The sequence below is a fragment of the Manis pentadactyla genome, chromosome 11 (assembly GCF_030020395.1).
Source record: "Manis pentadactyla isolate mManPen7 chromosome 11, mManPen7.hap1, whole genome shotgun sequence".
Lineage (NCBI taxonomy): Eukaryota > Metazoa > Chordata > Mammalia > Pholidota > Manidae > Manis > Manis pentadactyla.
In genome coordinates, this window is record NC_080029.1 from 121,919,028 (window position 1) to 121,940,574 (window position 21,547).

Here is a 21,547-nt window from a genome sequence, read left to right on the forward strand (position 1 = left end):
GGGGCTGGACGGGAGAAGCCCAGCTGAGAAGGGGCAGGGCTGGGGGTGTGGGGTATTTTTCAAAGAGGCCCCCCAGGGTCCCCTCCCACCCTAGACAAGCAGCTCTAAAGTAGACACAGGGGGAACAGAAAGGACAAGTAGTTTTAGGAAGGGGCCCACCCCCAGCGGTAAGGGGCTTGGCCATGTCCTCTCGGCCTGCAGATCAGTTCAGGCCCTATGGGCCACCCCCATCCTTCCAAGTCCACCACGCAGTTAGCACCAACGCTGTCTGAAAATGTCATTTTTATTTAAAGCACAAAAATTGAGACATAACAAACATTTGTACATGGAGAAAAAAATACCAGAAAGTTTACAAAACCTTGGTCACTGCCATTATCATTCAGTGGCTCTGGAGCTGAGGGGGTTAGCAGCCTGGTGGGCCCCAGGTCACAGAGGCAGGAGGCTGGCCAGCTCTTTGAGAAGTCCCTTTGGTCCACATACCCATTCCTACCACCTCTGGAGGGCAGAGTGCGGGTTTTGACGAAGGACTCCTAGGAGCCCATCAGTGACACCTCCTGGGGAATCCCCAGGACCAGCGGAAGGAGACTAGAACCCAGCGGGGTACGGGGGAGTCCTGAAGGACTAGCCTGGAACCCTCAGAAAGGTGGCTTATCAATCCAGCCCGAAGGACACAGTTCTGATTCCCCCGCCCTCCCTAAGAGGCACACAAGCTGGACACTGCCGACGGCGGGGGGCAGTCAGGGGGAGAATCTTAGGCCAATGCCAAGGACAGCCGGCCCTCAGGAGAAAGGAAACCCAAAGAGGGCCACACAAACCACACCTGGCCAGTCAGACCCCATCCTCCCAGATGCCTGCCAGAGCCTGGGCAGGACAACTTGGGGTCAGTGTCCTCTGTCCCTCCCCAAATCCCAACCAACCCCACTGCACATTCAGTAAGTCTAAGGAGGGAAGCAGTCAGGCAGGACCCCAGAGGGCACAGGGTGCTGCCCACACCATGAGGGCGCAGGGCACTTGAAGGGCTATGAATCTGTGTGTGAGAAACACGAGGTGGGGAACAGTCTGGGGCCACCAGGCCAGAGGCTCTAAAGCCTAGAAACCAGGCCACAGAGATCTGAGGAAGAGCTGTCCGTCCACCCGGGCTGCAGCCTGTTTGAAGGAGCCCTTGGGAGGCTGCCTAGGCAGGAAGGAAGGGCGGGATGGGGGAAGCCACAGGCTAGGTCCGCGGGGGGAAGACGGGAGTCCCAGGACTCCTGCAGGAACAAACTGCAGCTGGGGTGGGCCCAGGTCAGTCAGTGACCCCAAGTGCGCATGTGTGCGCACGCGCGTGTGTGCAGAGGGAAGAGAACTTCAGTCCCACTGCTTCCAGGGAGACAAAAGAAGCCTACCTACCAAACCACGAGGTCAGAAGGAAAGAGCTTTGTTGTGGTTTTTTTTCTTGTGTAAAAATGAAGTTCCAGTCCCTCCCACCCCCTCCCCCGGGGTAGAAGAAAAGAGCTCCTTGCTGAGGAAGGAGGAGGGGCCACGGCCAGATCCGCTCCCCAGGTCTCCACTGGGCGGGACCACTGCTTAAGGCACTCAGGGGAAGTGCTGCTGGAAGGCAGACGAAGGAAAGGCTGGGCAGAGGGACCGAGTTGGGAGGACTAGTTCCCCTGGAAGGCCCCTCGGGCAGCGGATGAGGCGGCGCTGCGGACGGTCCTGTTGCTGAAGATGCCCTGGGAAAACTCCTCTTGGGCCTGCTGGAAGCTGGCCCCAGTCCGGCGGTACAGGGAGTGCACCTGGGGAAAGAGGCCAGGGTGAGAGAAGCCTGCCCAGTGGGCCCGCCAGGAACCGAGCCATCCGGATTATACGGACGCCCAAGGGGGCCACCCAGAACCCAAGCCTGCCTGACCTCCCGCCAGAGCCTTGGAGAAAGCTGCTGCACCTTTAGGAACCCAGGAGGCCCGACTGCTGCGGCGACACACAGCCCCATGGTGAAGGCAGGAGACAGGCACCTGCTTCTTCAGGTTGCTTGTGGCCCAGCACCCACCACTTACCCGCTTCAGAAGGAAGAGCGAGAGCACAGCACAGAGAGTGAAGAAGCCAGCCACCACCATCATGATGACTGACACGGCCAAGTGGTCTTTCTTCAGTGTAGACAGGGCTGCAATCCAACCGCTATAAAGAGAGGAGGAGGCTGGGGCGGAGGGGGCACAGTGGGAGTGGGCCTCAGAGGTCCCTGTGAGGGCGTCTTCTCTAAGTGCCACTGTGTGCTGGCCACCATCAAGGCGTCTCCTTGCAGCACAGAGCCCGTGGGCCAGAAGTCCCTGCCCTGCAAGAGGCCAGGCCTCTGTGAAGGCCTACAGACACCGCTGCCCTCAGTCAGCAGCAGCACTGGGTAGGGTGTTTCCTGCTGCTCTGGGGGCCTAGGGGACATGGAAAGCCTGGCTACTCCCTCCTGAGTGCCTGGCCTCCGGGACAGAGTACTGGCCAACCCACTGACATCAACCTGTCACCTCAGCTCCTCCACCGGGACTCAGGGTAGCCCCTCTTTCTCTAGGCAGTCACGTCATCTTCCTGAGCCCCAGGATCCTCATCTATAGAAAGAGAGAGCCTCACACTTCCTGGGTTAAGAACATACTACAAAGCTACAGTTAAAAACTGCGGCACTGGCACAAGGATAGACACAGATCAGTGGAACAGAACTGGGAGTCCAGGAACAAACGGATACACTTACCATCCACTGATTTTTGACAAGGGCACTAAGACCCCTGAATGGGGAAACACTAGTCTCTTCAACAGATGGTGGTTGGACAACTGACTATCTACATGCAAAAGAAGGATGTTGGACCCTTACTTCAACCATATACAAAAGTTAATTCAAAATGGATCAAAGACCTAATAATAAGAACTAAAACTACTAAACTCCTAGAAGAAAACAGGTAACTCTTTATGACCTTGGATTTGGCAATGGTTCTTAGATATAATACCAAAGGTAAGAGCAATAAAATAAAAAATTGGACTTCATCAAAATTAAAAACTTTTCTACGGTAAAGGACCCTATCGAGAGAAAGAAAAAAATAACACAGAATGGGAAAAATTTGTAAGTTACCTATCTGATAAGGAACTAGTATCTAGAAAATATAAGGTACTCAACAACAAAAAGACAACACAATTGCTAAGTTAGCAAAGGACTTGAACAGACATTTCTCCAAAGAAGATATACGGGTGGACAACAAGCACATAAAATATGGCCAACATCTTAAGTCATTCAGGAAATGCCACTCAAAACCATAGTGAGATTCTGCACCTCAAGGTTGGAGAAAATAAGTGTTGGTAAGGATGTGGAGAAACTGGAACCCTCATACTTTTACACTGCCATTAAGAATGTAAAACAGTTTAGCCACTATGGGAAACAGTTTGGTAGTCCTTCACAGGCTTACCATATGACCTAGCAATTCCACTCCTAGATATATACTCAAAAAAGCCAAGAACAGAGAACAGGTACTCAAAAACTTGTACAAAAATGTTCATAGCAACACTTATTCACAACAGCAAAAAGGTGGAAGCAATCCAAACGTCTATCAACTGCTGAATGGATAAATAAAATGCAGTACATCTGCATAGTGGACTATTATTCAGCCATAAAAAGAAACGAAATACTAATACATGTTACAACACAAATCTTGAGAACATTATGCTAAGTGAAAAAGCCAGACACAAAAATCTACATATTTTATGATTCCACTCATATGCAATGTCCCGAACGAGCAACAGAGAGATACAAAGCAGCTTCATGTTTGCCAAAAGCTCAGGAAAGGAGGGGAAGGGGATGACTGCTTAATGGGCATGGAGTTTCTTCCTGAGGAGATAAAAATGTTCTGGAACTAGATAGTGGTGATGATTGCACAACTCTTTAAATGTACTAAATGCCACTGAAATGTATACTTTAAAATGGTTTAAGTGCGAAATAAAATAATAAATTTTGTATCTTGTGTATTTTACAATCAGTAACAAAAAAAGGGGGGGATAATATCCACCTACCATGGTTATTGTGAGTCTGAAGGCTACAGGGCCTTCATGTCGGAGAAGCCCAAGCAGACAGTGAGGGCCGAGCCAGGACCAGAGCTCCAGCCTTCTGACTCCCAGCCCGGAGTGCAAACAGTGGTTATTAGTCACACCCTTTCTACCAGGCTCGCTATGTCTAACAGTAATGAATTAGGCCATAAATCAAAGAGAAAGGGGCCAGATTAGACATAGCAAGGCCGGAGGCAGAGGGGTGGTGGGAGGGCAGTGTGTCCGTGCCCAGGAAGCGAGGTGAGTCAGTGCCCTCCCCACGCCTCCGGACCAGCCAGCTCCACAGCAGGAGGGGCCAAAACAGAGCAGCCAGAGCGGGCTCAGGGTTCCAGCCACGGGCCAGTCCAACCTTTCTGTAATGCTCTCTGTGCACTGGGCAGAAAGGAAAACATGAGCCTCAACTTTTCTTTTTAAGACTAATTTCAGGCCTGATGATCGCAGCATTCAGTAACTCAAGCCAGCTGGAAGCTCCAACAGAGTAGAAAGAAGAAACTGATAGCGGAGAGGCTAGACCTCCAGCTCCTGGGATTACTGGACCTCTGGAGGTCACAGCTCAGTCCGTCAAGGCCAGGGCATCTGCCAGCAGCTGCCCAAACCCAAGAGCCTGTCTGGGGCCTGTGGAAGGAGCACCAGACTCTAGAAGGGCAAGGCAGGAGAAAAGGTGGGTGCGATCCAGGGCAGGACACAGCCCTGGTAGCCTAGGGATCAGGACAGGTTCACCCGCAGCCCAGAAGGTGGTGAGTAAGGCCAGGCAGTGAGTGACTACCGGTGCAGAACCAGAGAGCGGGGCCCACCCACCCTTCTCCTTGCCGACGAGTCACCCGTGGGGCAATCTGGGAGCCAGGAGACAGGGAGAAAGAGGCCCAGCTGCCTCCAAAGCATTAATTCCCTCTGTGCTACCCCAGGTCTCACCTGTCCCCCAGGCCAGGAATGCCAACCAGCTGGATGATGTAGATCCCTATTTGACAGAAAAATACAAAGAAGAACACGAAGAAGCTGAAGGAGTTGTCCGACCTGTGGAAAGAGGGGGAAATGAGAAGTCATGACGAGGGCTTGGGGCCCATTCCTCAGTGTCCTTCCTTGGTATGACGTCTCTCCTCACTGGGAACCGGGAGGCAAGATGGGAGAGTAGACAGTCTCCAGGGGACCAGCCACCCTGTCCCTGAGGACACAGACACCCACCACCGTAAACAAAAAGGGCTTGCCTTTCGCTGCCTTCCAATTTAAGGGGGTCAATGCTTGACCCCCACCTCAAAGAGCTAATAAAGTTGCTCACCCTAAGGACACTATAAAGAGTCAAACAGTCCATCTTGTGCAGAAATTATCTGCATTTCGTAAAAGTCAAGAAAATCTAAGTCAAAGTTATAATATAAAGGTATTATTTTTAATAATAAAATTGTGGCCTGGGTGGAAAAAGGTATTTGGGGGAAAAGTAGAGAACACCTGATAAAACTGGTGGTTTTTTTAGCACCTCCATCTCTGTGCCCTTGAGGGCTGGAATACAGTGAGGGTTCAGGTCATGCATGGGAAGGTTCGGCTCCTGCCCGAGCCCCTCTCCCCAGGGCCTGCTGTGCTCCCAGCAACAACTCTTGAGGCGCAATCCCAAAAGCCCTACGCTCCTGAGGTGGAGACATTCATGTCCTCAGTACTTTCTAGGAGAACCAGTCAAATATCGGCACCCAGTCATGCTCGAGTTACTGGGGAGGTGGTGGAGAGATGTGACTGCATACTGGGAAAGCCACGAGAGCCCTGCAAGGAGCCGGTTCGACCCTGTCACAGCCGGACCCTCTCCGGGGAGGCCAGCTTCCGTCAGGGAAGCATTCTAGTGCCTCAGGGCATCAAAAAATCCCCTCCTCTTCCCAGTGACCGGATGATAGGAGGGCACGTGAGGCTCCTGACCCCCTCCCCAGGTCTCCTGTGCCCAGACCAAGAACAGTGCCCAGAGCAGACCTGAGGAACAGGACCCCTAGTCCCTGCTACAGACGGGAATGGGACAGTGAACTTGCCCACTACTCTGCCCTAAAACTGGATGGGCCCCTGGCTTACGGCCCTTGGCCTGCTGCCTGGGCTGCCAGCCGTACACTTACCCCTGCCCCAGCCCCACTCACCTAAAGGCCTTATAGATGGGTCGGTACCAACAAATGAAGGCACAGGGGGTGAAGATGATAAACCACAGGATCGAGAGGCCGAAGTCCACTCCCTTGGTGCTGTCGACTAAGAACCAGGCCAGGCAGGCAAGCAGGTTCAGAAATAGAGTCACCAAATGCACTGGGGAGGGGAGGGGAGAGAGGGATGGGTTTGTGCCAGGGTGGCTGAAGGGTTCCCTGACATGGCAGACCACCCCCGGAGAGGAAAGGACGTTCATGCTGTGAGGGCAGCTGCTGCAGCAGTAGAGGACCTCGTCTGTACCTAAGAACGGCTAGCTCCCAATCCCGGTGTTCTGGGACTGCAAAACCAGAGACCAAAGCAAGTCTCTAAGAGGCGGCAGGACGACCCAGGCACCTGAGGGAGGCTGGAGGAGGAGAGAGGGCAGGGCCAGGGGCTGGTCTTTGGGGAACGAAGTCTTTCTCTTAGCGACTCTTTTCTCTGGCCTCGATGGCCCACGTGGAGCTACAGGAGTCCTTCACCCTCACTCCTAGGGGCCTGGGGGCCTGCAGCAAGGGGTGGCCTTCTCTGAAAGGGGGCCTTTCAGTGCAAGGAGCTCCACAGGACCTTGGAAGCCTCCAGCTAGTCCCACCCTACTGGGAGGTTCCCGGGACAGGGAGCAGACTGCAGAGGGCCAACTACATTGGCAGCAGGTGGCCCCAGCACAGCCCAGCACTGAAGAAGGCTGGAGCCCGGCAGGAAGAGCAGCCAGAGCACAGACAAGGCTCCTGAGCCACACCCCACGTCACCCTTGAGCTCAGAGGGCAGGAGAAGACTCACGCATCCAGAGGTAGTAGAGCATCTTGCATATCCGCTGGTAGTCAGCAGGAATCTCTATGGCAAAATTCTGATAGAAGCAGGGCTTGATCGGACAAAAGAAGGGCAGGGGCGGCCAGTTGTTCTCTCTCACTGTGTGGAAAGAGGTGAGGAGGTGAGGCCCAGCCTCAGAAGTGGCACAGCGGCATGCACACCATGGCCCAACTTACGGCCCAGGGTTCCCAGAAAGGCACCAGCCAGCGGTGCTCGAGGCCTTTATGGGTACGGAGAGGGATGGGAAAAGGTGACAGGGCCCACTCCAAGATAAAAGACCCCAGACGCACCGGGAAACACAGAACTTAATGGCCTAAGTGATTATTTTTATGAACAACCAGCTCAAAAGCACAAGGGGTCATTCCTGAGCGAGGAGTCACAGGATCAATGCCCCCACCCTTTTGAAGAACTTTAGAGCTGGGAAGGGAAGGGGCACCGAAATAATCTACAACAATTAGGATCACACTGGAGCTGTCCTGACGGCCACCTTACTGCTCTTCCCCAGGACCGGCACAACTCAGAGGATCAAGAGCCCATCCGCGCTCGGAGGCCGCCCCAGGGGCAAGCAGGCCGGTGGTACTCCCCTGCGCTAAGCACGTCCGGCTCCGGGGCTCCGGGGCTCCACGCTCCCTTACCGTGCAGGTTGGTCACAGTGTCCTGCAGCTCCTGCTCCTTGCGCTCCAGCTCGGCGGCCTTCCGGTCCAGTTCTTCCTGCTGCCGGAGCAGGCTCGCCTGGGCCGCAGAGGCAACAGCCTGGAGGGAACAGGGAGACGGGCGGGGGGTTGGGGGCAGCCGGACACAGGAGTCGGAAGACAGTGTCAGCCTGAACGGGAATGTGGAAGGGCCTCGCCCCGTGCAGGGAGGGCCAGTTCCAGCCCCACAGCGTCCCGGGTACCTGAGACCACCACGGAGGCCAAGGTGACCCGCTCCCTTCTGCTTCTGTACCTCTGGCCCCTTAGCCATTACCAGGCTACCCTCTCCCCGCCATCCCTGAGCTGGAGGTAGGAGAACTACCCCCCCATACTAGAATCTAGGCAGAGCTGTTATAGTGACCTTTGGGGTAACAGCAAAGGGAAAAGGGCCTCACAAGAGACTAACCTGTAGCCAGAAACCCAGAAACTCAAGACTCATGAAGAACCTGGAGGGTGCTTATGTGAAGGGGCAGCACGGACCCGCCAGCCCCGAGCAAGGAGGACACGCTTGGGGGCAGACCGTGTACCTGCAGCCTCGGGCATCTGTGTTCAAGCACCTCCCCCTGCTCCCCACTCCCGGGAGCTGCCGTCTGCGGCCCACCCGCACTGTAATGGACTGCACCCCAGAACAGCTCCCCAGGCTCGGCCCTGCTCTGGCTTTCACAGCACGGACAGTGCGGAGTTGAAGCCCTCTCGGGCGGAGCAGGGCCTCTGAGAGGCAGCGAGGGGATCCACGCCAGGCCGAGCAGAGCGCTGCCCTGGTGTTCAGCCCCAGGGCCCTCTTCCTGCTGGGCACTGCTGCCACTGGGGCTCAGTTCCTCCTGAAGTCTACAGTCCTTTTTGGGGAGCCAATACCAAACTGGTCACTTTGCAGGATGATAAGCAGGCATTCGTGCATGTGCCTGTGTGCTCCTCCCCCCTCTGCCCCTTCTCCCTCTCAGGCCTGCTCTTGCCCTCGCCCTCCAGAGCTCTGCCCCTCGCCCTTCCCCTCTTGCTCCTTGTGCACTCTCCCTCCCCTCCCCCTTTCCTCCCCTCCCTCTGCCCCTCTCCCTCCCCTCTCCCTCCCTCTCCCTCTAAAAAGAATTCTCCAAAGAGCCAAGGCTGCCTTAGGAAGATAAACTGGTAAATTTCAGGCACTGGAGACAAAAGCAAGACTAGACTTGACCCTGCTGGGCCACGCTGGGGGTCTTGGCCTCCTATCCCCAGGACTGCAACTTCAGGTAAGTGGAACCTGGTCCCTACAAGCCCTCCGCCTCTCAGCCTTGCCCCACCTCCACAGGGCCCTAGGGCCATGGCAAGGGTCCCATCCTGGCAGGGGCAGTGTTTTCACAGCAGGTCGATCAGGTGGTGGGAGTGGCCTGGGGCCCACCACTCAGCACCCAGCTCGCCACCTCCACGCACCGTGCCCTTCCTCGCTCTTGTTCATCTGCCCTCTGCCCACCTTTGGAAGCTCCCACGTGGGGCTGTCTCTGAGAACACTATCTCCTCTAGGAGCATCTGCCTCTCTGAAAGCTGGCTCACTGCCAGGACTCTGGTAGGCAGGAACCTGCTGGCCTGTCTAAGCAGAAGCTGCAACATATGACTCCCTCTTGGGTCACCCCACCGGGGGCAGTGAGGTGACAGAGTGGAGTATCAGGCACGAAAAACAGACAAGATTCACAGTATTTGGTGAAGGGACACATGAAAATAGGAAGAAGGCAGGTATAAATAAATTTAAAACAAAAAAAGAGAGAGAAAAATAGATTCTGGGCCCTGAGTGAGAGAGACCAGGAGGATCTGGCATACACATCAGGGACCAATGCTCTCTCTGGAGATGCCAAGGACCTCAGCCCGGGGAGCAGAGCTTAGGTGTGGGTGGTGGTGGTGGGGTGAGGGTGACTACACGTGCAAGTGAACAACTCCAAAGGGATTATCAAGAGGACCCCTGAACGGGAGCCGGGATGAAGGCCCTCTGCCCACCTCCCTGCTCAGGGGCTCAGCTACTGGTCTGGCTGCTTCCCTTTCCGGAAAAGAGAGGCCAAAGGGAGCTTTGCCAACGGTACCTGTGGGGTTGGCTGGATGGGTTCCACGGAGGGCTGGAGCACCGCCGGCTGCGAGGGCCCGGGGTGCTGTGTGACAGGAACTGTCGTTGCTGCATTTGTCTGCACAGGACACAGCAAAGGAGGGAGGCGAGAGGGGCTCCGTTAGTTGGCCATGTGTGAGAAACCCACAGCGGGGCAAGCGAGGTGCCCCTGCCCGCGAGCAGCACGCCCTCTGGGCCCTGGACTTCCCTCTGCAGCTGCTCAGCCAGCAAGCCGCAGACTCTGGGCAAAGAAACGCGTAACCCAGCACCCCAGCCTTGCTGGGTCCTGGGCTCCCTGGCCCTGCCCGGCCATCTCCTCGGGGAGGGGCCCGCATCATGGACCCCAGTAGGAGAACTGGTGACTTACTCGTCCTTACTCCCACTCCAAGTTCACAACAGGACTGTCCCTTTAAGGACTGCAGCTTCTCAGAGCTGTCCATCTCTACCAAGGCCCCTCGCCCCCACAGGCCCTCAGACCACCCGGAGGACCCAGGGACGCAGGCACAGATATGCTCACCGACCTCTGAGAAGGGGTTGAATTCAGCCAGGCCACCTTGAGGGGCATGGGTCAGCTGGGTCACAGAGGGATCCTGGGAAGGTGAAAAAGAGCCATTAGGTGCTGGGGAGAAGAGAGAACCTTGGTGATGGGGAGAGACATCACCATCTCTGGCCGCTCCCAGGGCCAGCAGACAGTTTCAGGGAAGAGAGGCACTGATGGCCCTTCCTAGTGCCTGGAAAGCCTCTCCTGAAGGCTCCTGTGCCCAGTCCCTGCAGCACCACAGCTGCAGTCTCTCCTCCCTTTCTGGAAAAAAAGGGTTGAGCCTAGGTGACTTCCCAGAAGTGACCCAAAGCAAGCTTTAGGGCCTGAGGCCCGGGAACAGACACCACAAGCGTCCTGTTAGTGCCCTTTACGATCCCAAAGGGCTCACAGCGTTTACCTCCAGGGAGTGTTTTTTTCTGGCAGGGGGCAAGGGGCAGGTAGGGGACGGCGTGGTGTGGACAGAGACTTTTCACTTTATAACCTTTCTGTACTGTTTTACTCATCTTACAGAAAGCATTTGTTCCTCTTATTTAAGGTTCTGGAACAAAGGCATGCTGTTGGCTGCCAGTGCTGATTTTATTAAATCAGGCAAACTTGCTTGGAATACAGATACGATGGGCTCAGATGAAACACCAGGGAAATGTTTGTTTGCTTTTTTTCTGGATTCTTTTCAAAAAATGCAAAAATATCCCCAGATCACAGCCTCTTCCTGAGTTTTCAATCCTCCCTTTCCCATCTGATCTCTGCCAAGGCCAGCCCTTCTAGCCCAGGGCCTGCCCAGGGCTCCCCGCCATCCTTTCCACCCAACCAGCCTCTCCACTGGCCGGAGTAGTCTGTCTCCATCTTGCCCCTCCCCCAGCAGAGCTCCTCCCCTTCCCAACACGTAACAGGGAGGGGGCTCGGGTCCAGCCCTACAGCGCTGACAGGGCTCCGGGACAAACAGCTGCGGAGGGCGGGCATGCAGCCGCCAGGCTCTGCCAAGGCCCTGTCACGGGGCCTCACCCAGGCTCCCCGTCGCCTACCTCGCCCTATCCCTCGCTACTGGTCCAGGCACTTGTTCCTTCTCGCTCAGCCCCACCTCCACCAGGAGGTCTCCACAGGTTGGATTCTTAAACATGCTGACATTAGACACATACGCAGAGAACAACCCCCTCAATTTTTAGAGATGAAAGATACTCCCTATGGCGCAGTACTTGGCCTAGGTCTCAAAATGTGGGCTGGCTCCCTGTTCTGAATATTATAGACCTGAGGGCCAGCACTGAATGTGTTCACTGACTCCTTCATACCAGCTCTCATCTTCCCACCTGGGCCAATTCCTAGAGGGCAAGACTGTGTCTGACCAGCTCTGGGCCTAGCCCCACGTTAGGCACACAGTCCCCCTCACTTCTTGTCTCTGGACGGGCCTCATCCTCTGCACCCCACCCCGATCCCCTCTGCAAGGGGGCAACATGGCTGTGTTCTTTCTGCTGGGCACCATCCCTGCCTTGTGGCTCCTGCGACCTGGACGAAGTGATAAGGTGAGGTTTGGGAGGCCACCTGAAGCTGGAGGAACTGGCCTTAGTTATTTGTTGGCTGAACAACTAGCAGATTTCTCCCAGAATTAGTGGGCTGGCTTCCTGTAAGAGGGAATTATGGCTCAGTATCTGTTCTCCTTTCAGACTCAGCAGACACCAAGCCACAGCAGAGCTGAAGTCACTGAAATCAGATCCACCATCCAAGGCACTGGTTACTTAAGTCTGAGTCACTGCAGGACCGAGGACAGCGGGGTGGCTCTGGTAGCAGTTTCAAGCGCTGGCATACACAACCGGCCAAAGTGCACGCTTTTAACAGGCAAGCTCCAGACTGCATGAAGACATGCCATTTCTTTTATTGAGGTCAGCCAGAAAGGATTCTGGTGCGGGGTGGGAGGCGGGTGGGCTAACTAACCTGTCCACACTGATCTCTCCTCTTTTCTCTAAAATCTTAAAGACTTGGCCCTGGGCGCTTCACCGGGTTCACCATAAGTAAATCCTGTCTTTACTAGCAGGCTGCCACCTGCTTTTGGTTCCCTAGTGCTCGATGAAGGGCCTAATGCAGAGCAGCAGCTCAGGGAATGTTTGAGAATAAGTGCTGCAGGTTGTGGGCCCTCCTCCACCTTCTGTACAAATACTGCCCAAATGCTAGGGCACAGAGAAGGGGGACGGAGGAGGCTGCATCACAGCAGCCCCAGAGCCCACAGCACCTTGCCTGGGAAGAGGAACCTGGACACTCTGGGAGACTCGCTACTTCCCATGAGAACTGGGCTCTTTCTGAAAGATGCACATGGCCTCAAGAGGCACTGAGGCCCATGAGAGAGAGAAGGGAATGAGGAAGGGGGCTGATATTTACTTCACAATGATGCTACTGTGAAATTCTAGTCACCCCAGAATGGACCACGTGTCAGGCTGTCAGAAAAGAAGGTTCTACCAGCCTTTCTCAACCTGGTTCTTTGAGAGAATTAAGCCCCACTGCCCTAAGGCATCCACTGTCTGTAGGGACTTGATTTCTCTCCTGTGCAGCTAGAATGGTCTTGGTTATAGTCCATCCTCGAGAGGATGGAGAAAACAGTCACCCCAATCAGTTTCTGTGTATTGTGGCTCAGCTGAGGAGCCCTGGCTGAGAAAAGTGACAACACATCTCCTCATTCAGCTTCATGACCACCCTGTGAGGGAGGACTACTTAAGAGTTTGCGGCTGGAGAAAGCCCAGCTAGAGAGGGAAGAAGTTCATCCGAGATCTCTGGGGTGGTGGCTGAGGCTGGTTCTGATCCAAACTGTCTGCCTCCAGAGACACGAGTGGTAAACCTGAGAGGGCGAGCTCCAGGTCCACCTTGCTCAGCAGTGCACCAAGGCCTGGTCCGGTGTCCAACCACAGAAGGCACACGATCAGTGTGCAGGTGAGTGAATGAATCCTATCCCAAAGGGACGCTGACAGGGCACTAAGAGTGACCGGGACGACTGCTTGCATTTCTTTATTCCTGGATTCAGAGAAGTCCTTCTTGAGGAACACCCTTGGTAGGACACATGCAGAGTCTTTTAAGAATCCTGAGCTTTTACACTGAGTTGTAAATAAAAAGTCAACAGCCGCAACCTTCTTCCCCAACCACTGAGCATCAGCTGGCTTGTAAGTGGGTCAAGTAGTTAAAAGGATGGGGAGGGCTGCTTCACCTACGAAGCAGTAACCTAAAACGCCCTCAGCGCCCAAAGGGCTCAGACTCGCTAATGCCTTTACTGAATTTATAATAAATAAAATGATCCTTGACTCAGTTCTTTTCGTTCAGTGAACAGTGTGGGGGACACACCAAGATGAAAAGAGCCGCCCTTTCGGAATCCACGATCTGGATTCCGTGTGTGTGCTGAGACAGGTGCACACAGCACAAGAGCCCAGGGGGGACGAAGACGGGATGGGAGGGGAGGGGAGGCCCCGGGAGGGCTCTGAGGAGGGTGGGGTTCCAAGACAAGGGAAGGCGGGCGAGCAAGGGCCCACCCCAGTGCTAAGGCAGGGGCACTTCCTGTAGCTGGGGTGTGAGGGACCTGAGAGAAGAGGCAGGCAGAGTCAGGCTGGGGCTCTGCTGTGAAGGGCCTTGAAATACACTGTTTTCACCAGCTCGGCGATAACTTCCCATGTGTCACACAGGACCCAGCTGCACTCGAGCTCTCTGATTCTGCCTTGCTTTCCTAACCTACACTCCAGCTAAGCTCCCAGTGTAGGATTCATTTCAGGCTCCAAATGAACACAATAAATAAATACCTCATGAATTTAAAAAAATCTTGGCCATTCTCTCTGGGAGACAGAGAGTCATCAATACTTTGGAACCTCCATGAAGTCCTATTTGCTTTGGAGACAAGGCTGTTGTGTCACAGAACAAGAAGGGGCAACCCAGAATGGCTGGCTGGGTTCCAAGTGCACGAAAAGCCATAGTTAACCTCGGGACTCGCTGACCCACAACCTGAGAATTGATCCTAAGGAAATATGACAAAAACATGTAAAAATGTACCTGCAAAGATATTCATTGCATCAGTATTTACAAAAGGGGAAAAAGGCAGGAAACAACTTAAATATCCAATAGCAAGCACACGTATGTTTTGGTCCACATTCCTTCGATGTCCTAAATAGCCACTAAACACAGTTATGAACACAGGACAATACAGAAAAGGCTTTGTGTTTTACATGGATACCAAATGATGGTTTTGTCAAAAGTACTCACATGAAGAGAGACTGGCAGGAAAACATACCAAGATAACAATGGCTGCAAAAGACTGGTAGAAATACGATTTAACTTGTTTTCCAAATTTTCTATAACATGCCTGTTATGTTTGCTTTAAACACACACACACACACACACACACACACAATTTTTAAAAAGAAAGCCCAAGAGCCTACCACGTGACCCAGGTGCACTCGAGGGCCCCCTTTCTGCCATAGCAGGATGTACTGCCCAGAAAGGTGAGTCTGAACTACCAGGCCTGCTTTACAGGCTCTCCTCGACTTGGCACCTGCGCTCGTGTCCTCAGTCAAACCGACCCACTTGCCGTCTCCTTCCATCTCGGTCTGTTGACTCCCTATACGAACCATTCCCCACCAAGCACAGAGCTGGGGCACCAAGAAGCAAATAACAGAGAACAAAAGAGAAGCCAGGGCAAGAAATGACGGCACGTGATCGGTGCTAGAGCGAGCCAAGGGCAAATGCAACGGGATCACGGGGAAGGGAAGGAGGCACAAAACTGTCACTTAGCTACAGAGAACGAGGAGAGTCAGGGAAGGCTGTCCTGAGGTGGCGTCTGAGTTGGATTTTGAGAGAAGAAAGAAACTTAGTCAGTACTAAAGAGGGAGCAAGAGCAGCAAGTGTGAAGTCACAGCATCTTTACAAAGAGCTTGCTTGTGTTCAGGGAATGGGAATGTGTCTACACAGAGGAGCCAAAAGCGACGGGGAACCAGCCTGCAGAAGGGGACAGGCCACACTGCAGGAGTCTGGACTTTGCTCCACGGGCAACCGAGGACAACCAGAGATTGTGAGCACAGAGTGGAGTGACCACCTCTGCCGGCAGTGAGTGGAGAGCTATGCACAGGGAAGGAGGATGCAGGAAGCCTGGCTAGGGCACCGTGGTCCACCTGGGTGACAGTGAGGACAGAATAAGGTATGACAGCTGAGGATGGAGCAGAGGGGACGGACTCCAGAGACCCTTCACAGGTAGGTGCCACAGGCTCAGCCACTCTCCAGGCTGGTAAAGCTATGGAGTTACTGCAGGGCAAGAAAGGTTGGGGGAGGGAGGGAAAAGGAGTGGAGTGACTGGTGCCAGTGTGGGTGACTGGTGAACAGCACCACCACGGAGCAAGATAAGCGATCATGGGAGAAGAGGAACAGGTTTTTCAGGAGTGGGTGTGAGGGAGCAAGGAGAGGATCTGAGAAGTCAGACTGGAGAAACCTATGGAATACATCTTGTTGGAATGGTTGAAGTGTCCTGGTGGGAGTTACTGGTTTGGTGCTCAGGAGAAAGGTGAGGGCTATAACTCAAGTCAAGTAAGTGGAAGAAACTACTCAGGAAGGTATAGAGCGAGAACCAAGTCAAGGACAGAACTCCAGGACACCCCTAACTGTATGAGTAAGGGCATGCAAACAGGCGGAAGAAGGTGAGAGTTACTAGTTACAAAGGGGCAATGGACAGAGAGAATTTCAAGAGAGCCCAGTCAAAGGAGCGTGTGCATAACAAGCAACAGGAGACCTCGGACCTTTGTCTCTGGAAGACACCATGGGATCTAAGAGTGAGAAGGTGCCTGGGGCTGCAGGGGAACCAGCATGCAGGAGCCTGGTTCTTGGGGCTCCTGCGCCTGAAACAGCCTCGCTTCTCATTTGCCAGGCTTTTGGCTCATGGCCCCAGGCCTTTTCTACTGCAGGATTCTGCCCTTCCTCCTCAGATCCCTCACAGCTCCTTCTGGCAAGTTTTGACTGCCCCTACCAAACCCACAGTGTGCTTTCATGATCAGCAAGCATTTCTTAGCCCTCCTGCCACTCTAAAAGCTCTGGCATGCCATGTGCCCATTTACATTGGTCTCCTGCACTGGCCCGCAGAGCGTCAGGCTCAGGGGTGTGCACAAATATGTCGGCATCTCAAAAGGAGCACCGGTGGATGGGTCAAGCTTGCTAAGGTACATGGCACTCTTCTCTGAACCAATGGCAAGTACCCCTTCTTTGTTCTGATTAAATATTACCATTTCTCTGAACACAGAATCATCCTACACTAAGTAGCTCCAAAGAAAACTTAACAAAAGTGTCAGGTCAAGTTCAGCTGTGTCTCTGGCCAAATGCACCTAGCCTGGCTCCGGGTGCCAACCATAAAGTCTAGGTGACCCCTCCTCACCCCCACCAAATCTGTGCAGCTGTCTGGAGTCAGTTAAACTTTATGAACCATAGCATTTTCACATTTCTTGAGACAATGCTCCTGTTCCCAAGAAAGCTCAACCAGGTCTATCTGGTGGTTCTGAGAATTCCCAAAGTTAGTCAAGTGGGAGCCCACCGTTTCTGGGAGGTGGCAAAGCCCTTAAAGTCTATGCAGGGAATTTCATGTGATTTTGTTCACACCCAAATCACATTTCTGCCACCACTTCCTCCTCCCACAGGAAAGAAATGTTTTAAATCCTTGGGAAGCCACACCACTGAGATTATCTTTTAACTGCAAGGAGACAACGTGTGAAAGTGATAACATATGATTTGGCAACTCCTGAATGCTGAAAGGCCTCTGTTCAGCACCACCAGCTAGACCACTCCCCTTCCTTGACATCAATGCTGTCTGCCTTGGTGACCTGGCAGACATGCCGAACGGGAATGCAGCCCTAGCATTGGCCTGGGTGACCTGCTTGTTACTGACTACAGTACAATGCCTACCTTTAGCCCTCTACCTCTTCATCGGCCACCATATTTAATAGAGGGATAGGGAGTGCCAGTGAAGGTTGTGAAATTGGCAACACTTGGCTTGCAGTTTCCTGCTTCCTCTTAGGAGTTTAGTAAACCTTTACTGCACTCTTGTGACAACCTTCCATTCCCAGCTCTTTGCAGGAAGTTTTCTAATAATCCCAATTATAATTACATGAAACAAAGAGATCATAAAAGCCCATGACCACAGTGCAGGGTAGGGGTGGTGGGTGGACAGAACACATGAGAAAGGAAGTGAATACAGGCACACTGGGAGTTTCATGGGATATTACAAGAGTTAGCTAAAAAGGATTCTACGGTTGAATAACTTTGTGAAATGCTGGGTCAAATAAAGTTGAGCAAATGTAAATGTCTTATTGTAGGACTTCTCAGAGCTTTTAACAAACTAAGAAGCCTTGTTAACCTCAAAAAAAAAAAAAAAAGAAGAAAAAGAAAAAGTTGTAATTCCCAAACTTACTTGACCACAGAACCCTGAGCACCTTTCAGGATTGGTTCGACGCAGAAAATGTGGGGCTTTGATGTACTGTCTTTAAAAGCACAATACAACCAGTACTCATCCAGCCCCACACCACACACTGGGAAAAAAATTGCTTGGCTAATACTAACTTGCTACTTTCATCCCTATCACTACTCTGTTTCAAGAATGGTTGGCAGTGGTGATGACTTTTACATCCTTCCTTTAGCTGGCCTAAATAACCCCAAGGCAGTGTAAGACCAATATGTGAGTGTCATAACCTTTAAATCAGCACTGCCCTGGGAATGAGACGTCTGGGCACTTTCCTGCTGAGAGTTAGCTGGTGACTCTGGCTTGTCCCAGCCTCTCTGGATTCTTGGTTTCTCCTCTCTGAGCTACAAGGGTTAGCATAGATTTCTCAGGAGGTTCCCAGCTCTAATAATCCACCATGAACTCCTGAAGACTGGTGTATTTTCCTAACCCTACATGGAGTGATGGAAAAATCAACTCTGCTCTGAAGACTGGCTAGGTGTGAGAGTTTCTGTGCCGATCTGCTCTCCACCTGCTTTACCCTGAGCTCTGTGCCAACACCCTGGGTAAATGAAGCTGGGCTCATACTCAGTCACCCAAGGGCTACACCCTCCCAACGTGCCAGCCCTGGAAGTCAGGGAAGCAGACGCTACCATCACAAGGAGAAGGTGGGGGGCAGCTCTCCAGGATATGGAGCTCAGGGGCCTCACATCCAAAGCTCCTTCTCCCCACATAATTGTGGGTCAAGAGGAAAAACCTAGCCCATGGTAAGGAGGAGGAGAACCGCAGCCAGCCAGTTCCCTTCGCCCCACACAGGACTCCCTACCAGCTGTTGCTCTTTACTGGACCACAGCTGCTTCCTGTCCTGCTGTATCCTGGGGCTGCCGGATAGACTGTCTTGCTTGAATACAGAAGTTACTTTTACCACAGTTTGCACAATCATTTCTGGGGCTGGAGATGTGGTTTAAGACTTTCAAGCTGCTATTAATATGGGGCAGAACTCAGTCCAACTACCTTGCCCACTGTTAGCACTGGGTACAAGCTCTTTCCATCACCGGACAGCTGAATACCTCTGTCAGAGAGCAGCATTTTATTTCTGATTCTGACAAGATTTAAAAAAGAAAGAAGCAAATCATTACACAGCGTATACACCAGAAGGCTACTGGATCCTTACTAAACTCAAACTGCAGTATTATCCAGTAGTTTTGTAATTAAAGCAAAATAGTTACCAGAAGACACTGTCAGAAAAAAATGCAAATTTTTTTCTCTACTCAACAAAAATGACTCCATTACATTAGAGACAAGGTCCTTGCAAAGGTTCGGTCAGGAAGCATTAAGTTATATGTATGTAATGTTTGGAATTCTCTGATGTTACAAAGAACAAGCCACAAAAACTTGCCTTGAGGGTTCCTGTTGGCTAAGTTACCCTGAGACCAAGAAAGAAGCATTACATTTTCACTTTCCTGACAGCATATAATTATTTCATTCTAGTCTCCTTTGTCTTTGTTGTGACCCTTGAAGGGATTCAAGCGAGAAGGCTCATGCTGTGAGTTGTGGGAAGGACCCCTCCTACACCTGCCGGAAACTTTGAAGCTGCTAATGACCAAAATAAAATACAAGCAGGATGAGTTAATGTGTGTGCCTGGTGACATCCTCACAGAACAGAAACCTCAGGGGTCATAAATCACTAGCCAGCACAGGCAAGCTTTCCTAGAACTGTTTTTGAGCAGACATGAAACAGGAGGAACGGGACTTTTGGAGCTAACAGGAGTCTTAGCCCTTCATCATGGAAGAGTACTCCTGTGCTCTTAGCTCAAAGGAAAAGAAGTTTTAGCTTTAACTAGGAAGACTATTTTTTCCCTCAGTCGTTTATTCAAAAGGTCAGGCCAGCTCTTAAGTCAGTGAATCTCAACTGCCCAGCCACCACACACAGGTCCATCAGACCAACATTTCTTGTGCTTCAAGGCTGAGCTCCTCACTTCTCCTTCCCTCTCAAACCCGGGTTCTCCTATCTAGCCAAAGTCCAGCCCAAACTAGACCCTGGTGTAGTTGGCTAAGGTGTGGAATTTTTATCATGGTCATACTGCAGCTTGGGTTACCTTCTCATCCTCTCCCCAGTCGTCTTCCTCTCCTAACAGACCTCAGGGGCTCCTATACCTTACACGCTAGTTTGGCTACTGGGGCGGGGGAGGAGCGAGGCAGGGGCATCTAAAGATTTTCCCTTTTTTTCCCATTCCATCTCCTCATTATCTTGCTGTCACCCCCCTCTCCTAACGTGACTCAAGGCAGGTGTCTTCCCAAGACTGAGGGATATGGCAGCCACTCTTCCCCTTCAGGTGAAATCACTTGTCTCCCTGACTCTGGGGAGTCTCCGTGACCGTGTCTGCCCCAGTCCCCTTCCCCAGCAGTGTCCAGTTCCCAAAGGGGCTAAGTCCTGGGAGCCAAATTGTCCCACCTCTTCCCATGCAATGGCACCCCGCCCCCTCTGCAGTTCCACCGGCTGCTAGTCCCGCCCCCCAGGCGCTACGATAGGCCAGTCACCAAAGCCCACTCGCCCATTGGCCAGATGGCCCGTCCCTCCTACGCCACGTCTCCCGGCTCCGGCGAAAGAGGCCTTGGCAGCGGCCTTGGCACTAGAGAGAGCTGTGAGTTGGGAGCTCTACCTGGAAGGGATTTACGTCCACTGGGTCCGCGAAGGGGTTAGTGTCGAAGGCTGACATGGCGGTCCGGGGCCGATGGACGAGCTCCGCGAGCGCTCCTGCCTCCGGGCACCCAGACCCAGCCAGCAGCTCTCTCCGCGCAGACCCTCCACTTCCGGGAGCGAGGCAGCCGTTCCGGCGCAGGCGCAGGGCCCTCCCAGAGGGGCGTGGTCCTGGGCGTCACGGGGGGTTCCGCCCCGCCCTCCTGCCCAGCCTGCCGCCGAGCCCCGGGTGGGCTTTCCTGCCCCTCCTTCCTTGGTACCTTGTGCTGGAGGAATCAGGGCGGCGCTGACTGACGGGGTAGCCAGAGGCGGGGCTGGAACTGCTCCTCGGTCTGATGGCTTCCAACTTTGTGTTGGAGCGTCTCAAAGTAAACTCCCCAGAGTGGACCCGGAAACGTAACCTCTTCACGTCTCTGAAGGGCAAATTCGGGTGGTCCGCGCTGGTCCAGGCAGAGAACAGGAGCGTGAGCCAACTTTGCTGGAAATGGGAAATGGAGCCCTGACCCGACAGGACTGAGCTGCGCTAGGAAAGGGTTCTGGTGGTAAAGGCCTTGCAGGGGGGGTTCTTTAGGGAAGAGCCAGCCGTGCAGCTGTCCCCCACAGTAGCTGAGTCCTGCTGCTTCTAGGCCTTGTCCATTAAGTAGTGTTGAATTTTATCGTTTCAGGAGCTCAGATAGGTCCTGAGGTGGGATTTGAATCAAACATTTGTTAGGTAAACAAGGGATTTTGGCAATAGAGCTATAAACCGTCAGGGACGTGGTTGATTCACTCCCCAGTAACTCTATTCTTATCTTTCTGAATTTGTTCATCTCTGCAGCCACCCAGTCCAGCCACTGTCATTCCTTCCCTAGACTAGTATAGGTTTGCTAAATGGTCTATTGTTCATGTTGTAACCAGAAATCTATCCAAAGGGGACACAATTGCTACAAAATTTTTTTTTGTTTAAAATCCTTCAATTATTTCCCATAAAGACCCAAATTCTTAGTTTGGCCTTTGGGTCCTGCAGGATCTGCACTCACCTGTCTATCCTTCCCACCCCTTCTGCCCACCCCCCTGCATTCCAGCCCTCTGGTGGCTTTCAAGTTCCTCAAACTTTCCATGTTCCCACCTG

General features: G+C 53.0%; 1 protein-coding gene across 1 annotated transcript; it reads right to left on the bottom strand.

The window, feature by feature from the left end:
* Nucleotides 1-265: 265 nt before the first annotated feature.
* Nucleotides 266-20,581, bottom strand: SCAMP2 (secretory carrier membrane protein 2). Its single transcript, XM_036907707.2, has 9 exons — nucleotides 20,399-20,581; nucleotides 10,284-10,352; nucleotides 9,743-9,841; nucleotides 7,644-7,761; nucleotides 6,979-7,107; nucleotides 6,162-6,321; nucleotides 4,966-5,067; nucleotides 2,034-2,154; nucleotides 266-1,775 (listed from the first exon to the last, which is right to left on the bottom strand). Exons 1-9 carry the CDS (start codon nucleotides 20,453-20,455, stop codon nucleotides 1,641-1,643), a joined length of 990 nt encoding a protein of 329 aa, XP_036763602.2. The 5' UTR covers nucleotides 20,456-20,581; the 3' UTR covers nucleotides 266-1,640.
* Between the last annotated feature and the right edge of the window lie 966 nt (nucleotides 20,582-21,547).

Excerpts from the sequence above, each read along its gene's own strand:
- SCAMP2 (XM_036907707.2), bottom strand. The coding sequence starts at position 20,455 with ATGTCAGCCTTCGACACTAACCCCTTCGCGGACCCAGTGGACGTAAAT. Across the intron at positions 5,068-6,161 it reads CCCATCTATAAGGCCTTTAG|GTCGGACAACTCCTTCAGCT; the intron begins GTGAGTGGGGCT and ends CTCTTTCCACAG. Across the intron at positions 2,155-4,965 it reads ATTCCTGGCCTGGGGGACAG|CGGTTGGATTGCAGCCCTGT; the intron begins GTGAGACCTGGG and ends CTCTCTTTATAG.